Genomic DNA, 19317 nt, shown 5'->3' with positions numbered 1-19317 from the left:
TATTTTTCGAGTGGAAATCGATGATATATTATAGAATAACACTTGAAAAACGATAAAAACATAAAACGTACCAAAAATTGACCACTTCAAGTTGTGGAACGATAGTAGAAAGAGTCCAGAAGCCGGAAATCTCTAGTTGACACTTTGAACTACCATATCATCGAAATAATTGTGTTTTTATGAGGTATGATTTGTTTAAAAGTTGGTCAGAGTCTCTTGAATCATGTTAAAAAGTTATATTTCATAAACATGATCGTTTTTTATTTTTCCCAGATTTCTGAAAAAAACCATCCGACAATCTAAAATTTTCCAAGAAATGAATTTTTTCGTTAAAAATTTCTCGCATTTTTTTCAAGATGAAAACATTTTTGCATCATTTTTCTCGGGTGATTAGCTACATTTTACAAAAAAAGATGATGTTTTAGCCCTATTTTGAAGAAAGTTATAGTCCAAAAACCAAAGTTCATATCTTTTTGTCCGGTACTGTATATATGTATTTTTCAATTTTTTCAAAAGTCCACAAACGGACACGAGGACGGACAGACGCCTCTAGCATTTTATTAATAAGGAAGATTTTACAGACAAACTGTCATGGACAGTGAATATCGAATCATTCTCAATGTGGGCGGAGTTCGTCACGAAACCTATAAGCACACACTCAAGAAAATCCCAGCAACGAGGTGAGATTACCTTATTTCCACATCTCCTATTACAATTCTTTTTTTTCAGACTCTCTCGATTGACTACAAGTTTGGCCAATTATGATCCAGTGCTAAACGAGTATTTTTTCGATCGACATCCTGGCGTATTTGCACAAATACTCAATTATTATAGGTTGGAAAAATGATTTATTTTTTGTAGATGCAATTTTTTTTTTGCAGAACCGGCAAATTGCATTATCCATTGGATGTGTGTGGACCATTATTCGAAGAGGAGCTGAAGGTGGGATTTGACTGGTTCAATATAATGTTTTTAATTTTTGATTTTCAGTACTGGGGGTTAGATTCGAATGAATGTGAGCCGTGTTGTTGGATGACGTTATCAGGAACCAGAGACACTCAAGATGTTCTGAAAACTCTTGATGAGCTAGATATTGAAGTTGATCAAACAGAAGGACCTGTGAGTTGTTTTTTTCATTGTCACCCTTAAAATTTGGTATACGTAAAAATTCTAATAGGATTCCACCCAACCCGCCCACTTTAAGCCCACATATCTTCTTTCCTGTGAATGATATCAAAAAGTGGTTATCTAACAAAATGTTTTTGATATTATGAGAAACATTGTGGCCGTTGACCACTTTTTGATATCTTTCACAGGAAAGAAGATATGTGGGCTCAAAGTTGCAAGGTTGGGTCGGTTTTTATAGAAGGAATACGGTAACCCGAAGAGAGCCCGTCTGTGAAGAAACAATTTACTTCAGGAGCTCTATAAACGATTTGGATGGGAAGACGACTACCATAACGACAGTTTGAGTGCTTGGCAAAGGCTGAAACCTCGAATCTGGAGACTATTCGATGAACCAAACTCGTCCAGATACGCCCAATTCATTGCGGCGATTTCTGTCTTCTTCCTCATCACTGCCATCATTGTGTTCTGTTTGAAAACTCATCCAGGACTACGAATTCCAGAGTTACAGCTATTCGGAAACTTTTCTCGCAATCATCGAAGTATTTCTTCACGAATACAGCCAGCACAAATTAATATTGATAAACAGAATTCTAGGCCTCATCCAACTTTCATGGTAAATTTTGAACCACTATTGTTTAATTAAATTTTTATTTCAGTACATCGAAACAATATGTAACATTTGGTTTACGATAGAGATATTGGCAAGGTTTGCATCGTGCCCGTGTCGAATCGAATACCTTCGAGCACCTGTCAATATCATTGATATCGTCGCCACACTAACATTCTACATTGATCTACTTTCGAGCATGTTCGGAGCAACTGCAGACCTTGAATTCTTTTCAATCATTCGTATCATGCGACTTTTTAAGTTGACTCATCACAATTCCGGTCTCAAAATTCTTATGCACACGTTCCGAGCATCGGCTAAAGAACTGATGCTTCTCGTCTTTTTCCTGGTTCTTGGAGTCGTTGTCTTCGCATCGCTTGTTTATTACGCGGAACGGGTTGAGAGCAATGTTGATAATCAGTTTGTGTCGATTCCTGTTGGATTATGGTGGGCGGTAAGTTCGTATATCACATGCCGTAAACACTCTAATAGAAGGCCACCCCATACTTCCACTTTGAGCTCAATTATCGGAATTTCTGAACGAGATAACAAAAATGTGTCAACTGATAAAATATTGCTGATATCCTGATAAACAATTTATCAGTCGACACATTTTTGATAGCTCTTATAGAAACCGAGCTAGTTAAGCTCTGAGTGCAAATATAAGGTGGCCTTCTACATAGAGTGCTTACGGTAAGTTAAAACTATCGTAATTATTAATTTCAGATAGTAACAATGACAACCATCGGCTATGGCGATATAACTCCTCACACCTATCTGGGACGTTTGATCGGTTCAGTTTGTGCTCTAGCCGGTGTGCTTACTATTGCTTTGCCAGTTCCAGTGAGTTTTGTTTTTTGGTGTCTAATTAGAATTCAAAATGTTGCCGATGCCAGAACAAAACACACAAAGTTGTTATGAATTCGAAATTTCTAGGTCATCGTATCCAACTTCGCCATGTTCTACTCTCATACGCAGGCTCGTTCAAAGATGCCCAAGAAACGCAGAGGGGTGCTTTCGATAGATCAGGTTGCTCCACATGTAATTCTATAAGAAATGGTTCTTATCATTCATTTTATTTCTAGGTCAAAAATGCACCATTCCGGAATTCCAACGGACCGACCCTACGGAAAAACATGGAACACACGCCGTTGGTGTCGAACAATCACACACCTCCTCATACACTAATCTGAATGGACCAACGATTCTTCCCCAGTTCTTTCTCGAAACAAACAAAGTTGTGACCAAATAATCATTTCATCAAACCGAATTTGACGAGTATTAGTTTGATCTCTCATTCTTCTGATTTCCTTTTTTTAAATTACAACCTATTAGAACAATAAACAGAATAAATATTTATTCTTCCACTGTCTGCAAGACGATTGACAGGAAAAAAAGGGGAACAGAACAAAATATAGTTTGGAAAGTTAAATAAAACGGGAGCACATTTACGAATAAGAGGGAGAGGTACATAAACTTACAGAACTTCCCGGAGATACCTGAATTTTCATTGAAAGCTGGGTTTTCTTGGAGGAGATTGGTATTAGGCTACAGGGAAAAAAATATCACTTTGGTACCTGAAACCCTCTGAAGGATTCAATCGAGCTCAACATGAACATCGATTTCCTCCTCCTTCTCATCTTCTTCTTCCTCTCTTTTTAGATCATCCTCTGTTTTCAGCACCACTTCAATGTCTTCATTTTCATTTTTCTCCTCGTCGTCTTCGTACTCATCCTCCTCATCGTCTTCAGTCTTAGCAGCTGCGCGAATCTCAGCAGCGTTTCCTCCATCCAATTCCTTCTTCAACTGCTCCTTACGCTCGTTGATCTGGCCTGAAATAAATACAGTTATTGTATATCTTGCACTTCTGGAGTTGTTCCACTAACATGCGTTCAATGACTCACTTTCAATTTGCCGCTCAGTGGCTTGCTGTAACTCCATCGAACGGACAGTATGCTTCACTGGCTGCCAGTAGATTGGTGGATTCGTCTTTGTTTTTATCCAACCCTTCATCAAGCTCAGTTGTTTGACACTATGATCTGCGTACTGGATCAAAGCCTTCTTGCGTTGCAGTCCAAGCAATTCTTTCTCATGCTCTCGTCTTTGATTCAGAAGGTCGTGTTTCTCTTCTCTCCGCTGAAAAATATGTTTCATTTTTAGTTCTAAATGAATTCAGTTCTTACAGATTCAAGATCCTTCTTTTTAGTCTCCTCTAGACGTTTTTCAACTGCTTCTTGTTTTTCTTGTTGGGTTGTCTTCTTTTCCGTCTTCTTGAATGAGGATAGAGTTCCCATAATCAAGTTCGAGAAAAGTCGTTTAGTTCTCTGCTTACTGTCTTTGTTCTCTGTCTCCTTCAGCTTCTCAATCTTCTCCTCTCTACCCTTCGAGTCCAAAGCAGGCATCACCACTGTTGACTGAACTGATCTTTTTTGACGCTTCCCGAAATCATCCTCCTCTTCATCATTTTCCAAATGGTCTGGACGTTGACGTTTGTGACCGTCAAAACTCTGTCGACCACCGCCACTCCGGCGATCGACTCTGCCCTCCATACTGAAAATTCATACCGTTAAGAGAGATCGTAGAAACTTTGGCATACCTAATTCTACTGCGAACACCAGCTGGTGCTTCAATTGTTTTTCTAGTGCCCCATGTCGGCGCTTCTTCTTTCAGTCCGAAAGCATCTCGTCCCACGTTTCTGAGTGGACCATCTTCTGGTTCATCGTTGTAGGAGATACGCTGACGAGGTGGTCTTCCATTCAGTGTAGTTACTTTGTCATCTATAGTTCGCAGCTTGTCTCTGGCCGCATTTATATCCGACTCGAGGTCTTCAACTAGCATCGGCTCCATCGCGCGACTGAAAATATCGATAAACCGATATGATGAGAAATTTAATTAGGTAAAAAAGATTGAAAAATGAAGTTTCAAGATTCAGTAACCAGTTATTTAACTGTGTGAGTATTATAGAACTTTCGGTTACAGAATTTCCTAAAAAGCTGAAAGAATGCGATAGGTGGGACTATTTATGGGTTGCTAGTTTTAATTATTTGTCGAAGTGACTGTAAATTACTGAACATATAAACAATCTACTGCCAAATAGACCTAATTTCGCCAACAGAACTGCTCACAATGCGGTTTCGTCGGAAAAAAAAATGAAATCAATTGAAGGACGCAAACACGCCGCTGCAGACGGGTACTTTTTTCGGCGGCACACACAACAACTACGATTTTCGGATGAGGAAACGGAAAAACACTTCGGATTACAGCGAACAAGTTTACGGAGAAGGAGGATATTTGCTCTGAATGCTTGCCCTGCAATCATAAAGCCGTAACTTTATTGAAGGCGCAATTTCAAAATCGCTGCGAGACCATGAGTTATTTGTTGTTGCGCCCTCTGGTAATCGGTTTCTAACCAGTTTCGGGAAATTTTCCAACCAGATTGGGTGACGCGCATTTTCCAACCAGATTCGGAAACTTTTTATTTTCCGACCAGATCCGACCGAGAAAGCTAATTTTCCAACCTGATTCGGATAATCTTCTACCCAGATCTAGCCATTTCTGCTCCGGAATTTTCCCGAATCAGGTTGGAAACCGATTACCAGACCCTTTGAAGAAATACTACGGTATCATTCGCACAGAAATCGGCAGGATTTCAGCTCCAAAAAGATGTGAATCTCTTTCTGTTTCAGCCAATTCTATCGAAATCGGGGCAGACAGGTTGATGTGTCCTATCTAAATAGAAACTGCTCTAAAAAGAAAACTGTGGCCGGCCTATTGACAGACTTATTTTTAGCTCTTCTTCAGAAATCTTGCCACAAAAAGATGATAAATCAAAACTACTTAGTCATTAAAAAATATTTATTTTGAGATGTTAATGAAAATGCAAAGCACCGAGTACACATAGTAGAGATCGATAAATAAAGGGACAAAAACGGAAAAGGGATGGTTTTATGTAAAATCTGTCAGAACGATAGCGACGGTGTCTCCAGAAGAGTATGTCGCATTTTCTGAGGTTTTCAAAAGAGAGTTGGCACGTTGGTTCGCTTCAGATTCCTGCTTAGAAACACCATTTGACAATTCGGTTCGTATTGAATAGAATTCCAATTTTCGAGGTGATTCTTCTACTGTCGTTGTCAAATTTCCTTCCAATCGGTAGTTAGAATCAAATCCCTGTCCTCCCAATGTTCTCATCAATGGGAAGATAAAGACGTTTGCTCCAACCCAAGCCGGTGTTAGATGTTGAGGCAAGACACATAGGAATACAGGTTTTCTATCAATGCTTCCATGACCAAATACAAAGTTATCTGGTACGATTCCGTCGATATAGATCTGAAAAAGAGTCGGGGATGTTTTACAAGTATAAGCATTGTCACTTTCTCACCTTCAAATTCATCTTTTGAATTACTTTCTGGATTTTGTTTATATCTCCAATAATCACAATCACACAAGCAAAATCTGCAGCTATTTGAAGATTCTTTTCCATTTTCTTAGGTTTCATTGAAGATTCTCCAGCATCTATTGGCTTGAAACCTTGGATTTGAAATATCCTCAAAAGCCGAGAACGATTTGAATGCTCATGCGTTTGTTTCTGATTGGTTGCAGCATTCAGAGCCGACATAATGCAGACACGTGGATTCTTATAGACTTCCACTTGTGAGATTCCTAGTGCACAAAGCAAATTGACTTCCAACGATCCGAGTTTGCTTCCATTTTTTATCAATACTTGCCCCTCTTTTGCTTCTGATCCTCGTTCTCTGAAAAAAAAACATCTTCTTTGTTTTATAATGGAATCATTCAGCTAGGTAAAATACTAAGATTTTGGCCTATCTGAATAGTTCCAAAGTTCATCCTATCACCTTATATATTCTCCTCGGCTATGTTTCACATTTATTTGAATACATTTCTCCTCATCATTTAAAGTCACATTTTCAAACGGAACTACAGTATCCGCTCCATCAGGCACCACTCCTCCGTTTGTGATTCTGACGCATTCTCCAAGCTGTATCATTGCGTCGTAGGGCTTTTCAGCAGTGGATTCTCCAACGATTTTTCTCTTGGTTCCAGATTGATTATCTGAAAAGTTTGATATTTAATTCTTCCTGCAGCACAGGGAAATTTGCTCAACTTACATATTATAGCAAATCCATCAACAAGAGACTTCCTGAAAGCTGGAATATCCTCGATTGCCTCCACGTCATCTGCCAAAACTCTTCCAATAATTGAGAAAGACACTTCTACAACTTTGGATTGAGGTGGATATCGTTTTGCAAGGATTTTCAGCTTTTCAAGTGCATCTTCAGTTGAATAGGACTGTAAAAATATTACTCGGAATTTAAGCTATCTAGGTTAAGACTATTCAACAAACTTTAGGAAATCCTACAGAACTCATTGGATTGACTCCCACTGATACAATTCTTGGTTTTACCTGTAATTATGTAAATGTTTAATACAATCCAATTCAAATGAAATTGAGTGAGAAATGGAGAGATCGAACGGTCTGCCGTCTGAACGTTCTAAGATATTCGTTCCATCTTTAGGTATTGATGCAGGTTAAATCAGGTTTTTTCGAAAAAGAAAGGAGAAGAACGCGATGGAAATCTGCTCCATCACACAAATGCCCTTTTGAAATGAGGTAGAATCGACTGTTGAGGGAAAAGGCCTTTGCGACTTCCAAGGACGAATTCGTGAAGTTGAGGTATTTTTCCTAGGGAGTTTAATGGGAGTGACCTCAAAAGATGAAACGTGACACTGAATGGTTGTTCACTATCTGTGAGTGTGAAAAAGGTCAAATGTATGTTCCTTCAGCGTCTGAGGGTGCCACAATGAAACAATTTCGAAACATTGAATCCAGAGAACAAAGAAAGTGGGAGTGACACCTTAACCGAATAGTAATGAGAACCATATGTACTTTATTCGTGTTTCTCGATGTCTTTATTCAATGTTATAATCATGTCTCAATATACATTTACTTCAATTCTTTAGTTATTCTTTCCTGGATCCATGATACCCTATCACTGTTACCGTACTCATGAACATGGAAGAGAGCCTTAGCGCGTAAGATGGAATGGAGTCACGCGCAGTTGCGGATGAAGTGTTTGCGTACGAAAAACATTTGGCAGCTCGCCAGCATTTCAGCCTATCGAAAACATAAACTTTCAGCTTACTTTTTGACTTCATTTCTTCTCTGTCTTAAAGTCAACGCTAATAAATCAACATTTTTAGAATTGAGCCGTTCTCACTGCATATCTGCACAATATGGGAGCGAAATCAAAGTATGTTCAGCGGAAAAAATGATTTACTAACTTCTTGATTTTTTCAGATACGTCATTGTACAGCTTGCCAGTGTCATAACAGGATCAACAAGAGTTTGGGTACGAGAACGAGCTGCTGATAAGTTTGCTGGAATTTTCTACGACCCAGCATGTAAGGTTTTCTTCTTTTTTGTCTTCTAAATGAATCAATCATGATTTTCAGATGGAAAGTCATGTTTATTCGAAGAAGTAAAACGAATCAAAGGAAAAACGGAGCTGCCGAAACGAATCCGAGGGATTTACAATATCGAAAATTAGCTTTACCGGTTCAAAATAACTTTTAGGTCTCTAGATTTCTTATTCGTTGTTTTGTACTTATAAATTTGTTTGCAATTCACATTGTTCTGTTCTCCGAGATGTTCAAACCTGGTTCATACCACTGTTATTATTTGATTCTGTTATAACAAATTTTTCCCTATTCAGTTGGTCGTTTTAGGATGGATTTCACTGACCCCACAACGTTGGGTGTTCTGGTAGCAGCAGTAGTAGGACTGATTACCATCTTGCTGATTGTGCTAAAAGTAAGGAAAAAGGAATGATATCCTCGCTATAATACTAACTTTTCAGAGTCTCCGATCGTCCAACAAAAACCGAGTTTTGTTCGTTGGTCTCATGGATTCTGGAAAAACAACGATTTTCACTCAGTTGTCCCAAAAAGAAGCTGAATATCGTATGTTTCATTCTTAAATATAAAAAGTGTAAAACGATCGTACTAATTCAGCAACCACTACTAGGACCTTCACATCAATGGTTGAAAACAAAATCACTCTAAGAATCAAAGATAAGGAAAGAGAGGTAAACTAAAAATTCGTTTCCAGATAATTCAAAATGAATTTGTAGATTATCGACTATCCAGGAAACGATAGATTGCGACAAAAGCTCATCGACTTGATTCATGTGAGGAAAACAAAATAAATATGAAGATTAATTTAGAAAAATTACAGAGCCGTTCACTTCTTCGCATTGTATTTGTCGTTGATTCAGCTGCTTTCTCAAAGAACGCTCGTGATGTTGCCGAGCTTTTCTACCTCGTTGCTCTCGAGAATACAGACAAGGTTAGTATTCTTTCCGAATTCTAGACAATAATACAACTAATGTCACAGGTACCAATTCTTATTGCTTGCCACAAGCAAGACCTCTCACTCGCCAAAACTGAAAAGGTTATTCGTAATAGTCTGGAAAAAGAAATCGGATTCATCAATAAGTCGCGTGCCGCTGCACTGATTGGAACCGATGGATCAGATGAAAAGAGAGCCACTTTGACCGATACAGGGGTTGATTTCAGCTGGGAAGATCTCAAAAAGTTTGTCTCATTATTACATTATTTTCCTAAACCAGACTATTTTTCAGGCAAGAAGTTTCCTTCGTAACCACATCGTCTTACAGTGCTGATTTCGGAGTTCATGAGATTGCATCTTTTGTCAGAGCTTGAATTAGATCATTTCTTTCTAGAAAGCCTTCTTCCTTTCTTATCTGCATTTTGGTTGTTCTTTTCTGTCTACTCATATCATTTGCCGCTTCTTCATAATTTTTCCTGTTTATTTTTTCAAACTAGTGAGCTATTTGTATTTATTTCGTTTTGATTTCAGCCGATTTCTTCTTCTATTCTATTAAATTAATTTTGAGTTTTTAAAAATTCATCATTCAACTGTAGATAAATGCCGCGATATAATTCCTGAAGGAGCAACTGGGGTGTGCTCCTTGCAAAACCAGGATTTGATTTGTTTCCGATATGGAAGCACGAAATAGAGGTTGATAAGAGGATCAAATGTCGCGGCGAGATTCGGAGACATGGCGAGAAAAAATTGTTGAGCCAAGATTTCGGTTTCTGAAAAATTAATTCCAAAAAAGATGAAAAGATCGAAACTAACCACTCAATATAGAATATGTGTATAGGGAGAACAGTGGTATATAACAGACAAAATGGATGAAAACTTGAAGTGAAATCCCCTTCATCACACTTTTCGTGTGTTTCTGTAGGAGCAGGGAGCCCCCAGAAACTGTATCCTTCAAATTCTTGTTTGCTTTCCTGAACAGTGTTTATTTTTCTGGTACAAAAAATCGAAGCTGTGGACGAGAAAAGCCGGTGACCGTGGCCGATGGTCCCGCAACGACAACTACCGTAACCCGAAAAATGTTTATTCTCCGTATTTATTTCTTCGATTTTTCAGCTTTTTACCCTCCAAACAAGCCGGAAAATATTGACTGAAAAAGCAAAAAATTAATAAAAAATCTGGAAAAGAACATTTCTAGGTTACGGTAGTTGTCGTTATGGGACTTTCGGCCACCGGCGTTTCTCTTCTACAGCTTTGATTTTTTCGCATCAGAATAAAACTTACCATCTGAACCAGAATGATAGAAAAGGAGATACATAAATTCCTTGGGCCATCATCAAAAAGTTAATTCTGTTTGGTAATGCTCCCAGTGTCATTCTTCCCATTTCCAGATATCTCGGGTTAAAACCCATTTTCTCTTCCGAATTTTTCCGAAGATTTGCTGGAGTGGTGTTCCTCATGACAATAATTGCCGAACAGATCTAAAAGGACCGTTCTAAAGCAGGTTAAAATAATAATTAAGATTACCATGGAAATGAGACATGGAGTATAAAATAAAACTAATGAAAGAAAAAGGCGCCATCCGGATAACGACTTGGTTCGGGTTATTTTGTAGTATTTGAAGAACAAAGTATACGTCATCGATGCTCCAACTGCCAAGCTTATGGTCTGGAAAAACATTTCAGAAAATGTTTCTAAAAGTTTTCGTTTACCTGCCATCCCATATAAAATGCAAAACAGAATTCGGGATACATATACCGGCAGAGTCCATAACATTGAACTGGAACATTCTCTTGTTCCCCTGATACAATTCTTGGTTGAACGTAGAAGTTGATTACGGTAGCAAGTACATCAAAAATCGATGTTGTTAAAAGAAGTATTCGTAGAAACTTCAAATGAGGTGGGGAGAAGAAGATGATAAAAATAAGAAGAAACAAGTGAGATATGAGCGTAGTGAATAGGAAAGTTGGGTAGACAAATGAGAGTATTTCAATATATATTTCTGTTGGTCCATCCATAGTTCTATGTTCTGTCAGTCAGATATCATACCATAACAGTTGATTTTCAATAATACAAATTTAGAATTCCGGAGATCAGAAATCCATGAGCCGACAAAAAGAAGAATGGAAGCCAATGACACAAAATAGCTGGAGGTTAAAAGATAAAGAAAGAGAGAAGTAATTAGTACGTCTAGTCGCCAAAAATTAAATGAGAGAAAATATCCTTCTATTTCGATTTCCCTAGTGGTCGAAATTCTGATTCATTAATCTTTTTCATTGAAGACGTAATATTGAGTTCCGTGAAAGTCTTGCAACAAAGAATATGATTCGAAATTGTTAGGTAGTCAAACTTCTTTGTGAGTGTCGTTTAAAAAAATAAGTAAAAAATTGTGGTCAAGTGTTTGTTGATGGGAAGTTCTAATAGAAAAGCAAGTACTTCATGACATGTTATATATTTATACGTTTTTCCGGCATGAGAGCAGGACAATCATACCGGAAACTTGGAGCCCATACATCTCGGTTCCTGTGGAAGATATCAAACAGCGATCAACTGACGAAATGTTCATCATTATATTAAAATTAATTTGTTAGCTGACCACTTTTTGACATCTTTTCCCGGAACCGAAACATATGGACTCAAATTTTAAAAACCGGTTTGGGTGGTTTTCTATTAGAATGTTAACGAGTATCTGTAGATGAGCTATTCTGGAAGGAATGAAAGAAAATGTTGGGACTTATTCGGGAAGGCTTAATAATTCTTTTTTATTTGAAACGCCGATTTTCCACCTATCCCATTCGTTAGATTCTGCAACGATTCCATTCCACAAGGTCCTTTGACCCACCCAAACCGTCTACTTCGAGCCCATTTATCTCATTTTCTGTAAGAGTTATAACAAATAGGACAATTAACAAAATATTTATCATAACTTCAGAAGTATTTTGTTAGTCAACCGCTTTTTGATATCTTTCACAGAAAATGAGATAATTGAGCTTAAAGTTGACGATTTGGGTCACTTTCTATCAGAGAAAGTACGGTACTTTAAGTAACTCATTCAAATCCAGGCAATCACAAATGGTTGAAAACTTCCTTCCATTGATCAATGTTTATTCTACGATGATTGAAGTACACGTCGCTCGAAAGACAGACATCATACGCTCACATACACAAATGATGCAATCAACAATATGTTAAACATTTCCTCTTCTCTCATTCGAATATCTCATTTGAACACTGAAATGTGTATTACATTTTTCAAAACTGCTCGGTCTTCTCTTGATAAATACAAACTTATTCTTTTGAACAATCGAGATGAACATCTTCTTCGTCCGACGAGAGAAATGCATTGGCATGATGGAATTCTCAGTGGTAATCATTGCATCTTTGACTATAACTTGTATTTTATTATAGGAGTTGATGAGCAAGACCATGCCCGCGGAACATGGACCGGAATAAACAGGAATGGTAGAATCGGAATGATGCTTTCTATTACTCAAACTCAAGAATCAAAAATTCCGAATGCTCCAAGTAGAGGAGGAATTGTTAACTCATTTCTAAATGCTCATAATACTTCTGACATGGTCGAATCGCTACTGATAATGGCTGGAATCTACAATGGATTTCAGCTTGTTTGTCTGGAACAGTAAGATTTCCGAAGATTATTTTTGAAAAATTACAATTTTCAGAAATCAGTTTGGATTATACGAAGTTAGAACATTAACCAATCAACAAGTGGAAAATATTGAGGTTTGCCAGTGGAATGATGGTGAGTACGAAGTGTTTTGACTTCTTCAGAATACCTTGATGTTTCAGAATACCATGTCATATCTAATAGTCCTCCATCGAAGCCATATCAGAAAGCTGTTTACGGAAAACAATTGTTTTCCGAACGTCTACAATATAGCGATGAAATGACTGTTGACGAAGTTTTTGAAACTTTGTTAGAAATCGCAGTGAACAGAAAGCAGTGTTACCCAGATGCTCAACTTCAGTTTCAAACTCGAAATACACACGAGTACAACCGTCCATTGTCTGCAATTTTCATAAAATATCCAGAAGGAACTAGGGAGTGAGTTTTGCATTTCCAACAAAAAAAATAAATTTTGTAAGTTTAGATATGGAACTCGATGTCACACTCTTATCACCATCGATCAAAATAATAAGGTGTCAGTCTTAGAGAGAAGATATCTGCCACTGGAATCCACTTGGAAAGATGCCAGATTTGAATTCTCTATCAACGGAAACTGATATATCTTTTTTTCCTCCCTCATTGTTTTCAATTAAACTGGAAAGTCCTGTTTGTTTCTATCACTTCATTCCGCCGTTCCCTTGTCCTTTTTATTATCACTTATCACTTTTTTCTAAATGTCTTCGTAATAGTGTGGTAAAAATGATTCCCTTGAATTGTTCGGTCATAAACTGTTTTGCCCTTTTACCGCATTTCCTCTTAATATCCCCCGTTTTCTTCGCTGAGCGCCAGATACCAGATCTGTTTCAAGGCGCGGAAAGTTGCGCATCAATCCCAGAGAAGGAGGATAAGAAACGAAAAAAAAGGAGAGCGAGATGAGGTATGCCTCTTTTCGAAATAGTGATCCGAAATCGGAGAGAAGAGCGGGAGAAAAATAGAAAAATGTAGGTGAAAAGGTAAGCCGAAACGTCCTTGGAACACAAAACAGTCAGCCCCCTTCTCCCCGGTCGGCCAACCTAAACGATTAGATTTTTGTAGCTGATTCACTTCTCTTATTTCCTAAAAGACACTTTTTACTTACAAATTCTCATTCTCTCGATCCTCCAACTATCTCATATAGGTTCTGTTACTCCTTATTTTTCAGAGAAATGCAGAAATGGTCAGTTGGAGTTCGACCAAAGGAATATGAGACAAAGACTGTGGAGGATGTATACAATACGGTAGAAGAAGTAGACACAAAGGAGTATGAGGATCCAGATTACTTCTATGATGAGTTGGGAAGAGTCAGGAGAACAGAGAAGCGAATGGTTAGTTGTTTTTGTCTTTCAGCATACTTGTAAAATTCCGGGCCGGGCCTGAGGAAATTTTCAAAGCCCGGGCCCGGCCCGGATGGCCCGGTATCAAAAATTATGTGTTTTTGAGCCAAATTTTGAGCTCTCAATATAATATTCTCTTTTTTTGTTATTTTGGATTGTTTGTCTGTTTGCTCTAAAAAGATCGAAAAAACTCGAAAAAAATCACATAAGGGTCCCCCCTTATGTGATTTTGACATGCCCTCCGGGCCGGGCCGGGCCTCCGAAATTCGGAATAAAGCCCGGCCCGGCCCGTTACAAGTATGCCTTTCAGTCGAGGTGAATCTGTAAAACATCCAAAAATCTGAAAACCCAAACTTGAAAATTTGAGCCCATATATCTCATTCCCTGTAAAAGATATCAGAAATGGGTTAATTGACAAATACTTTTGAAGTTATTATAAACATTTTATCAGTTGACTATCTTTCGGTATCATTTACAGAAACTGAGATATGTGAGCTCAAAGATGACAGTCTTGGTGACACTCTATTAGGCTTTAATTATAGAGAATGAGAAGTCCGTAGTTCTTGAAAGTCTCATGAAAAGTTATTGGGCATTTATTATTTTCCTTGTCATAGTAAATCAATTACTTTTATTGCCTTCGTCACTATCAACCAGAATGCCTATATAACTCGTGTTAAGTACATCTTACCGAGAATTCCTCAGATGTTTGGTCTTGGCTATTATAATTTCAAGGATATTCGATAATCGTAAAACCTGTAATGGAAGGATCCCTAACTTTTAACTTTGAGCCGTTTTACTTCAGTTCCTGTCAAAGATAACAATGATGCTAACTGATAAATTGTTCATAATAATTTTACAACCACTTTTGATATCTTTGATAGGAGGCGAGAAAAATTAGCTTAAACTGGACAGTATTCGAGCCCTTCTATTACAGCTTTTAGAACGGTATAAACTTCTGAAAATGATAAGGTATTGGAAATATTCTCGGCCTCCAGTTTCTTCATTTCCAGTTCTGAAACTAATTTCTTACAGGCAAAAAAAGTTCCGATGATAGCCACACCTCCTCCGATTCCACCCCCGATGACACCCACTCATATTGCAATTCATAACCCAAAAAATGTGAGTATAGCATTCAGTCTCAAATTCTTCAAGGACTAAGTAGAGTACTTCTCTTTTGATCCTTATCACCCCCATCATCATTAGATGTCACCAATCACTTAATTATTAGGTTTTCGAAAATGCGAAAAACGAAATGATCGTCGTTATTCGGAATAGAAATTAGACGGTAATGACACACAGCAGGCGATGAAAATGAAAATGCTGTGAAAAGGGAAAATTGAAGAAAAAGAAGGTGTGAAAAAAAGAATAGAATTGGTGTCAAGGGTGGGGGACAAGAGAATTCAATGGAACTGATTATAAAGAAAACAGTCAGTTTGTATTATTATGGACGACGATGCTATGCAAGTTTTCAGTCTAAAATCCACCCCATTTATGGGTGAAACTTTTATACGTTATTCTCCAAAACAAACTGATAGTGGGAAGGAATTTACAGAAACTTCAGTGAGTGTTCGAGTTACAGAGTTTCTTCTGAGAAGCCCACCCAAGCCTTCAACTTTGAGCTCAATTATTTGATTCTTTTGAAAGATATCTAAAAATTGTCAACAAATAAAATTAAGCTAATATCATGATTAATAATTTATCCGTCGACAGATCTCTTATAGGGACTGAGATAATTGAGCTCGAAATTGACGGTTTTGGTGGATTATTAATAGAGGGAACACAGTAAGCTAAAACTTTTGGAAATATCAAAATATGATAAAAAACTTAAAATTTGTTTCAGAGTACCTCAAAACGATGGAAAATTGCATGCGTATCAGCGACAGTAACCCTCCTCGCTGTATTCATTCTTGCTACGATCCTCTCTTTCTTCTTTTTTGTTTCATCGGCAAGCAGTTTTCAAAAAGAATCCTATGGATTGGTAATACTTTTGGCTTGTCCATATTTTTCAAATATTTGAATTCAGCCTCGACCATCAATGGAATCCAGTCTTCTCTCAAAACGTTCTGATATGGAAATCACTCCGAATCACCTTCTCACTCTTCTGATTACGAAACGAAAAATCTGTATTTTGGAAGCGGCGAGTGGGGATGAAATGAAAAGTCGTGATGCATTCTCTCTGGATCACATTGAATCAGCTCGTCTGATCTTCCATTCGAATATGAGCCATGCTGGTGTACCAGTTCATCCGCTTCAGTTTCAACGATTCGCAAGATCACAGGGAATTGATAATGACTGTCATATAATTGTTTATGATAGAGGACAAATGATATGGAGTGCTTACACTGTCTGGATATTCAAACTATTCGGCCATCAGAAGGTATCACTTCTGTCTGGTGGTTATTTGGGATGGAAGACTCATCAGGCAAGAAGTGGACAGTATAAAACAGAACAAGGGGATGCTCCTGGCAAACCCAGACAAGGAGATTTTTTGGCTTCATGGAATGATTCAGTAATTATTACCTATGACGATGTCCTTCTGAACACCGAAATTGACAATTTCGACGTCGTGGATGCACAGACAAAGGAGGAATTCTTAGGAACAGCTCAAGGAGCGCTATACGGACATATAAAAGGTGCCCGGAACATTCCAGTAGACGCTGTCTATGATTGGGCGGTTGGTCAATGGAAAGCCGCAGATCATCTCAAAGGATTGTTCAACAACAATGCGTTATCTCTGAGAAAGCCTGTGGTATATAAAAGGCCGAATCTTAATTTCTAAAAAGAATTTTCAGATAGTTTACTGTTCAACTTCTCTCCGCTCTGCAATGGTTTGGTGGGCTCTGACACGGTCTGGATACAACGGAAAAATCTATTTCGGAGGCTGGCCGGAATGGGTCGTACGTGCTCCCGATGGCTTGAAAGTGATTGGAACAACATCGGAGAGTTAAATTCCGCCAATGCAACTGATGTGATGAATTATTTGTACATAATGCGGGTAGAATTACTTAACGAAATAAAGTTCATGAAAAAGGATAATGACATATAAATACGGGAAGGAAGAGTCAAGTAACAAAAAAAACAAGCGTATTATAGTTAAAGAGAAGTAATCAGAAGGCCAGTGGTGGAACATTGCTGGTGAGAAGATCGGCAACATCTACAAAACATCACTCACCCTAGATACTGAAATTTTAGCTACAAATACTTACGAGAGAACTGAATCTTCTCATCGATATTTCGTGTTTTGATGGTTCCCTCGTGATTTGCGACAAAGAAGACCTCTCCGTTTTCTTTGGTCTCCCAGCCGAACTTCTTTGCTAGAGCAGTAACTTCTTTATCACTGGCTCCACCGAGAAGACTACTCAACAGCTTCTTTTCGATGTTTTGGAACGTCACACTGATAACACGGCAAGCATCTGGAAAATTAATTATGAAATAAGATTTTAAATATTGGGGGCTTGGTGTTGATACATCTCACTTTCTCGTGAGCTCACATACACCTTCAGTCGACAGCCGACGGTTTTTGCTGCCACTCCAATTAAGAACCCAACTCACAATGTTTGATTGCGTCTTCGAAGCCAGCCATTGGTTTGATCATCTTTGAAATCTCTGCTGGGACTTTGAATGGCTCATTTGGATTTGTTGTTGGCTATAAACGTATTGCTCCACAAACATAGTACAGGGCCTTACTTACCTTGTACGTTCCTTTCATGAGCTTCCAGAAAACAGCGAAATTGCATGACTCGAGAACAGCTCCCAAATCGAAAATACGACGAAGTTCTTGAGATCCGATACGGTTAGTGTCGATCAAACACTTGGCAAGAGCGAAGTCACTCGATGGAAGCACCATCAAAGTCTTGAGAAGCACCTGTCGAACCACATTTTCGTCGTATCTAAAAGGAATCAGTTCAATTAAATACCTCGGAAGTGATTTTTCAAACTCACCTTTCTGGATTGAGCTGGTAGAGCTTGAGAATGGTGAGGACGATATCTTTATCGTATTTGTTTTCGGCCACCATGGCCTGAACACAAGCCGCCAGTTCCGCTACATTTTCCGGATTATACCGGTTAACACCTTCAATAGCCTCGTGCAAGTCTCTTTGCAGTCTTTCGAATGACATCTGAACTTGTACGATAGAAGTTGGAAGAAAAAACACGAGAGAAATAACTAATCCGGCAACAAACCGAAAAAAGCAAGACAGAAATAGACATTTAAAACGGTAGACAAATAATGATTCTTTATTTTTCTTTACTATCAAAGGAAATTGTAACAGGTCCATCATTAACTATATCAACACTCATCATGGCGGCGAACTTGCCATCCTGTATTTTTTCTGGCTTGTAGGCTTTCTTTAACGATTCTAAAAATGTTGCATAGAACTTTGAAGCTTCCGTGGGAGCCATGGCAGTATGGAAATCAAGTTTGTTACCCTGTAAGAACTCCTATTTAAAGGAAACCTGCAGCAAAATGCTTAGTGAATACTTACTTTAAACTGTCCATATAAGGTGAATTGGCTGACTGACAACACTTCCAAGTCAAGATCCATCACGGATTTGTCCCATGGTTTTTCTTCAGAAGCAGGGAAAATCCTCAGGTTCAAAATTTTCCTGATTATGTACTTCATATCTTCCTCTGTGTCGTCCCGATGAATCCCGACAAGCACACACAGACCTCTTCCAATCGAGCCTACCTGATGAAACATTTAAAATCTTTTCAAAATAATAATGACTCACCACTTCATCACTAACAGTAACAGCTGCCCGAGTTACTCGTTGGAGAACTACTCGCATTTCTGAAAAGGGAGAATTTAAGGGGCCTTGAGCTATTAGACAAGAGATGTATAAGTGCAAAAATGAAAAAAAAAGTTATTCTGGAACTCATTTAAATTTTTTATAGTGAAAATCGTCTTGAATTTATATGCCAAAATCAAAAAATAGGTCGGAAAATCGCAAAATAATGTTTATTTCCGACAACGACACTCCGATGAAAAACTAGTCCGCGCGAGTTCGGCCACCGCAACGTGGAATCGGCCGCCGAATCGCGTCCTGATTTTTCGTGGATTTGTCTCATATGTCAGCTTTCTCTCTACATTTATATATACTCTAAACCGTTTTGTGTAACCAATCACTGTGTTGCTGTGATCTTTCCGACCACTCAGGCGTGTTAGTCGATAACCACTAGACATCTGCTTCCGTTTTTGTTCCAATTCAAACAACACCA

General features: G+C 38.2%; 10 protein-coding genes across 10 annotated transcripts; 5 read left to right on the top strand and 5 right to left on the bottom strand.

Annotated features, from left to right (window-relative positions):
- Positions 1–591: 591 nt before the first annotated feature.
- On the top strand, positions 592–2928 carry Cbr-shw-3 (the record flags this gene model as incomplete). Its single annotated transcript, XM_002636950.1, has 9 exons — positions 592–680; positions 730–834; positions 882–942; positions 991–1119; positions 1421–1741; positions 1785–2189; positions 2462–2578; positions 2672–2776; positions 2821–2928. 9 exons carry the CDS (start codon positions 592–594, stop codon positions 2926–2928), a joined length of 1440 nt encoding a protein of 479 aa, XP_002636996.1.
- Positions 2929–3331: 403 nt separating this feature from the next.
- Positions 3332–4582, bottom strand: CBG09489 (the record flags this gene model as incomplete). Its single annotated transcript, XM_045237668.1, has 4 exons — positions 3332–3567; positions 3622–3871; positions 3919–4285; positions 4332–4582. The coding sequence occupies 4 exons, from the start codon at positions 4580–4582 to the stop codon at positions 3332–3334; spliced, it is 1104 nt and encodes a 367-aa protein (XP_045094034.1).
- Positions 4583–5680: 1098 nt separating this feature from the next.
- Positions 5681–7909, bottom strand: Cbr-lin-46 (the record flags this gene model as incomplete). The annotated part of the gene is made up of 6 exons (XM_002636952.2): positions 5681–6061; positions 6114–6486; positions 6589–6805; positions 6862–7042; positions 7098–7157; positions 7880–7909. 6 exons carry the CDS (start codon positions 7907–7909, stop codon positions 5681–5683), a joined length of 1242 nt encoding a protein of 413 aa, XP_002636998.2.
- CBG09491 lies at positions 7468–8301 on the top strand (the record flags this gene model as incomplete). Its single annotated transcript, XM_002636953.1, has 3 exons — positions 7468–7595; positions 8052–8155; positions 8207–8301. 3 exons carry the CDS (start codon positions 7468–7470, stop codon positions 8299–8301), a joined length of 327 nt encoding a protein of 108 aa, XP_002636999.1.
- A 179-nt stretch (positions 8302–8480) lies between these two features.
- CBG09492 lies at positions 8481–9475 on the top strand (the record flags this gene model as incomplete). The annotated part of the gene is made up of 7 exons (XM_002636954.2): positions 8481–8564; positions 8611–8713; positions 8765–8838; positions 8884–8940; positions 8988–9098; positions 9147–9346; positions 9394–9475. The coding sequence occupies 7 exons, from the start codon at positions 8481–8483 to the stop codon at positions 9473–9475; spliced, it is 711 nt and encodes a 236-aa protein (XP_002637000.2).
- A 208-nt stretch (positions 9476–9683) lies between these two features.
- Positions 9684–11116, bottom strand: Cbr-srd-35 (the record flags this gene model as incomplete). Its single annotated transcript, XM_002636955.2, has 5 exons — positions 9684–9871; positions 9915–10072; positions 10383–10579; positions 10626–10766; positions 10811–11116. 5 exons carry the CDS (start codon positions 11114–11116, stop codon positions 9684–9686), a joined length of 990 nt encoding a protein of 329 aa, XP_002637001.2.
- A 1218-nt stretch (positions 11117–12334) lies between these two features.
- On the top strand, positions 12335–13343 carry CBG09494 (the record flags this gene model as incomplete). The annotated part of the gene is made up of 5 exons (XM_002636956.1): positions 12335–12464; positions 12507–12738; positions 12782–12861; positions 12909–13164; positions 13211–13343. 5 exons carry the CDS (start codon positions 12335–12337, stop codon positions 13341–13343), a joined length of 831 nt encoding a protein of 276 aa, XP_002637002.1.
- A 588-nt stretch (positions 13344–13931) lies between these two features.
- Positions 13932–17047, top strand: CBG27085 (the record flags this gene model as incomplete). The annotated part of the gene is made up of 5 exons (XM_045237666.1): positions 13932–14090; positions 15132–15218; positions 15940–16077; positions 16123–16848; positions 16892–17047. The coding sequence occupies 5 exons, from the start codon at positions 13932–13934 to the stop codon at positions 17045–17047; spliced, it is 1266 nt and encodes a 421-aa protein (XP_045098904.1).
- A 159-nt stretch (positions 17048–17206) lies between these two features.
- On the bottom strand, positions 17207–18217 carry Cbr-eif-3.K (the record flags this gene model as incomplete). Its single annotated transcript, XM_002636957.1, has 5 exons — positions 17207–17253; positions 17306–17512; positions 17652–17745; positions 17791–17989; positions 18042–18217. The coding sequence occupies 5 exons, from the start codon at positions 18215–18217 to the stop codon at positions 17207–17209; spliced, it is 723 nt and encodes a 240-aa protein (XP_002637003.1).
- A 118-nt stretch (positions 18218–18335) lies between these two features.
- On the bottom strand, positions 18336–18887 carry Cbr-pqn-68 (the record flags this gene model as incomplete). Its single annotated transcript, XM_002636958.1, has 3 exons — positions 18336–18527; positions 18584–18787; positions 18831–18887. 3 exons carry the CDS (start codon positions 18885–18887, stop codon positions 18336–18338), a joined length of 453 nt encoding a protein of 150 aa, XP_002637004.1.
- Between the last annotated feature and the right edge of the window lie 430 nt (positions 18888–19317).

The sequence above is a fragment of the Caenorhabditis briggsae genome (genome assembly GCF_000004555.2).
Source record: "Caenorhabditis briggsae complete genome, chrV, whole genome shotgun sequence".
Lineage (NCBI taxonomy): Eukaryota > Metazoa > Nematoda > Chromadorea > Rhabditida > Rhabditidae > Caenorhabditis > Caenorhabditis briggsae.
This window is presented reverse-complemented; position numbering and strand designations above follow the sequence as displayed.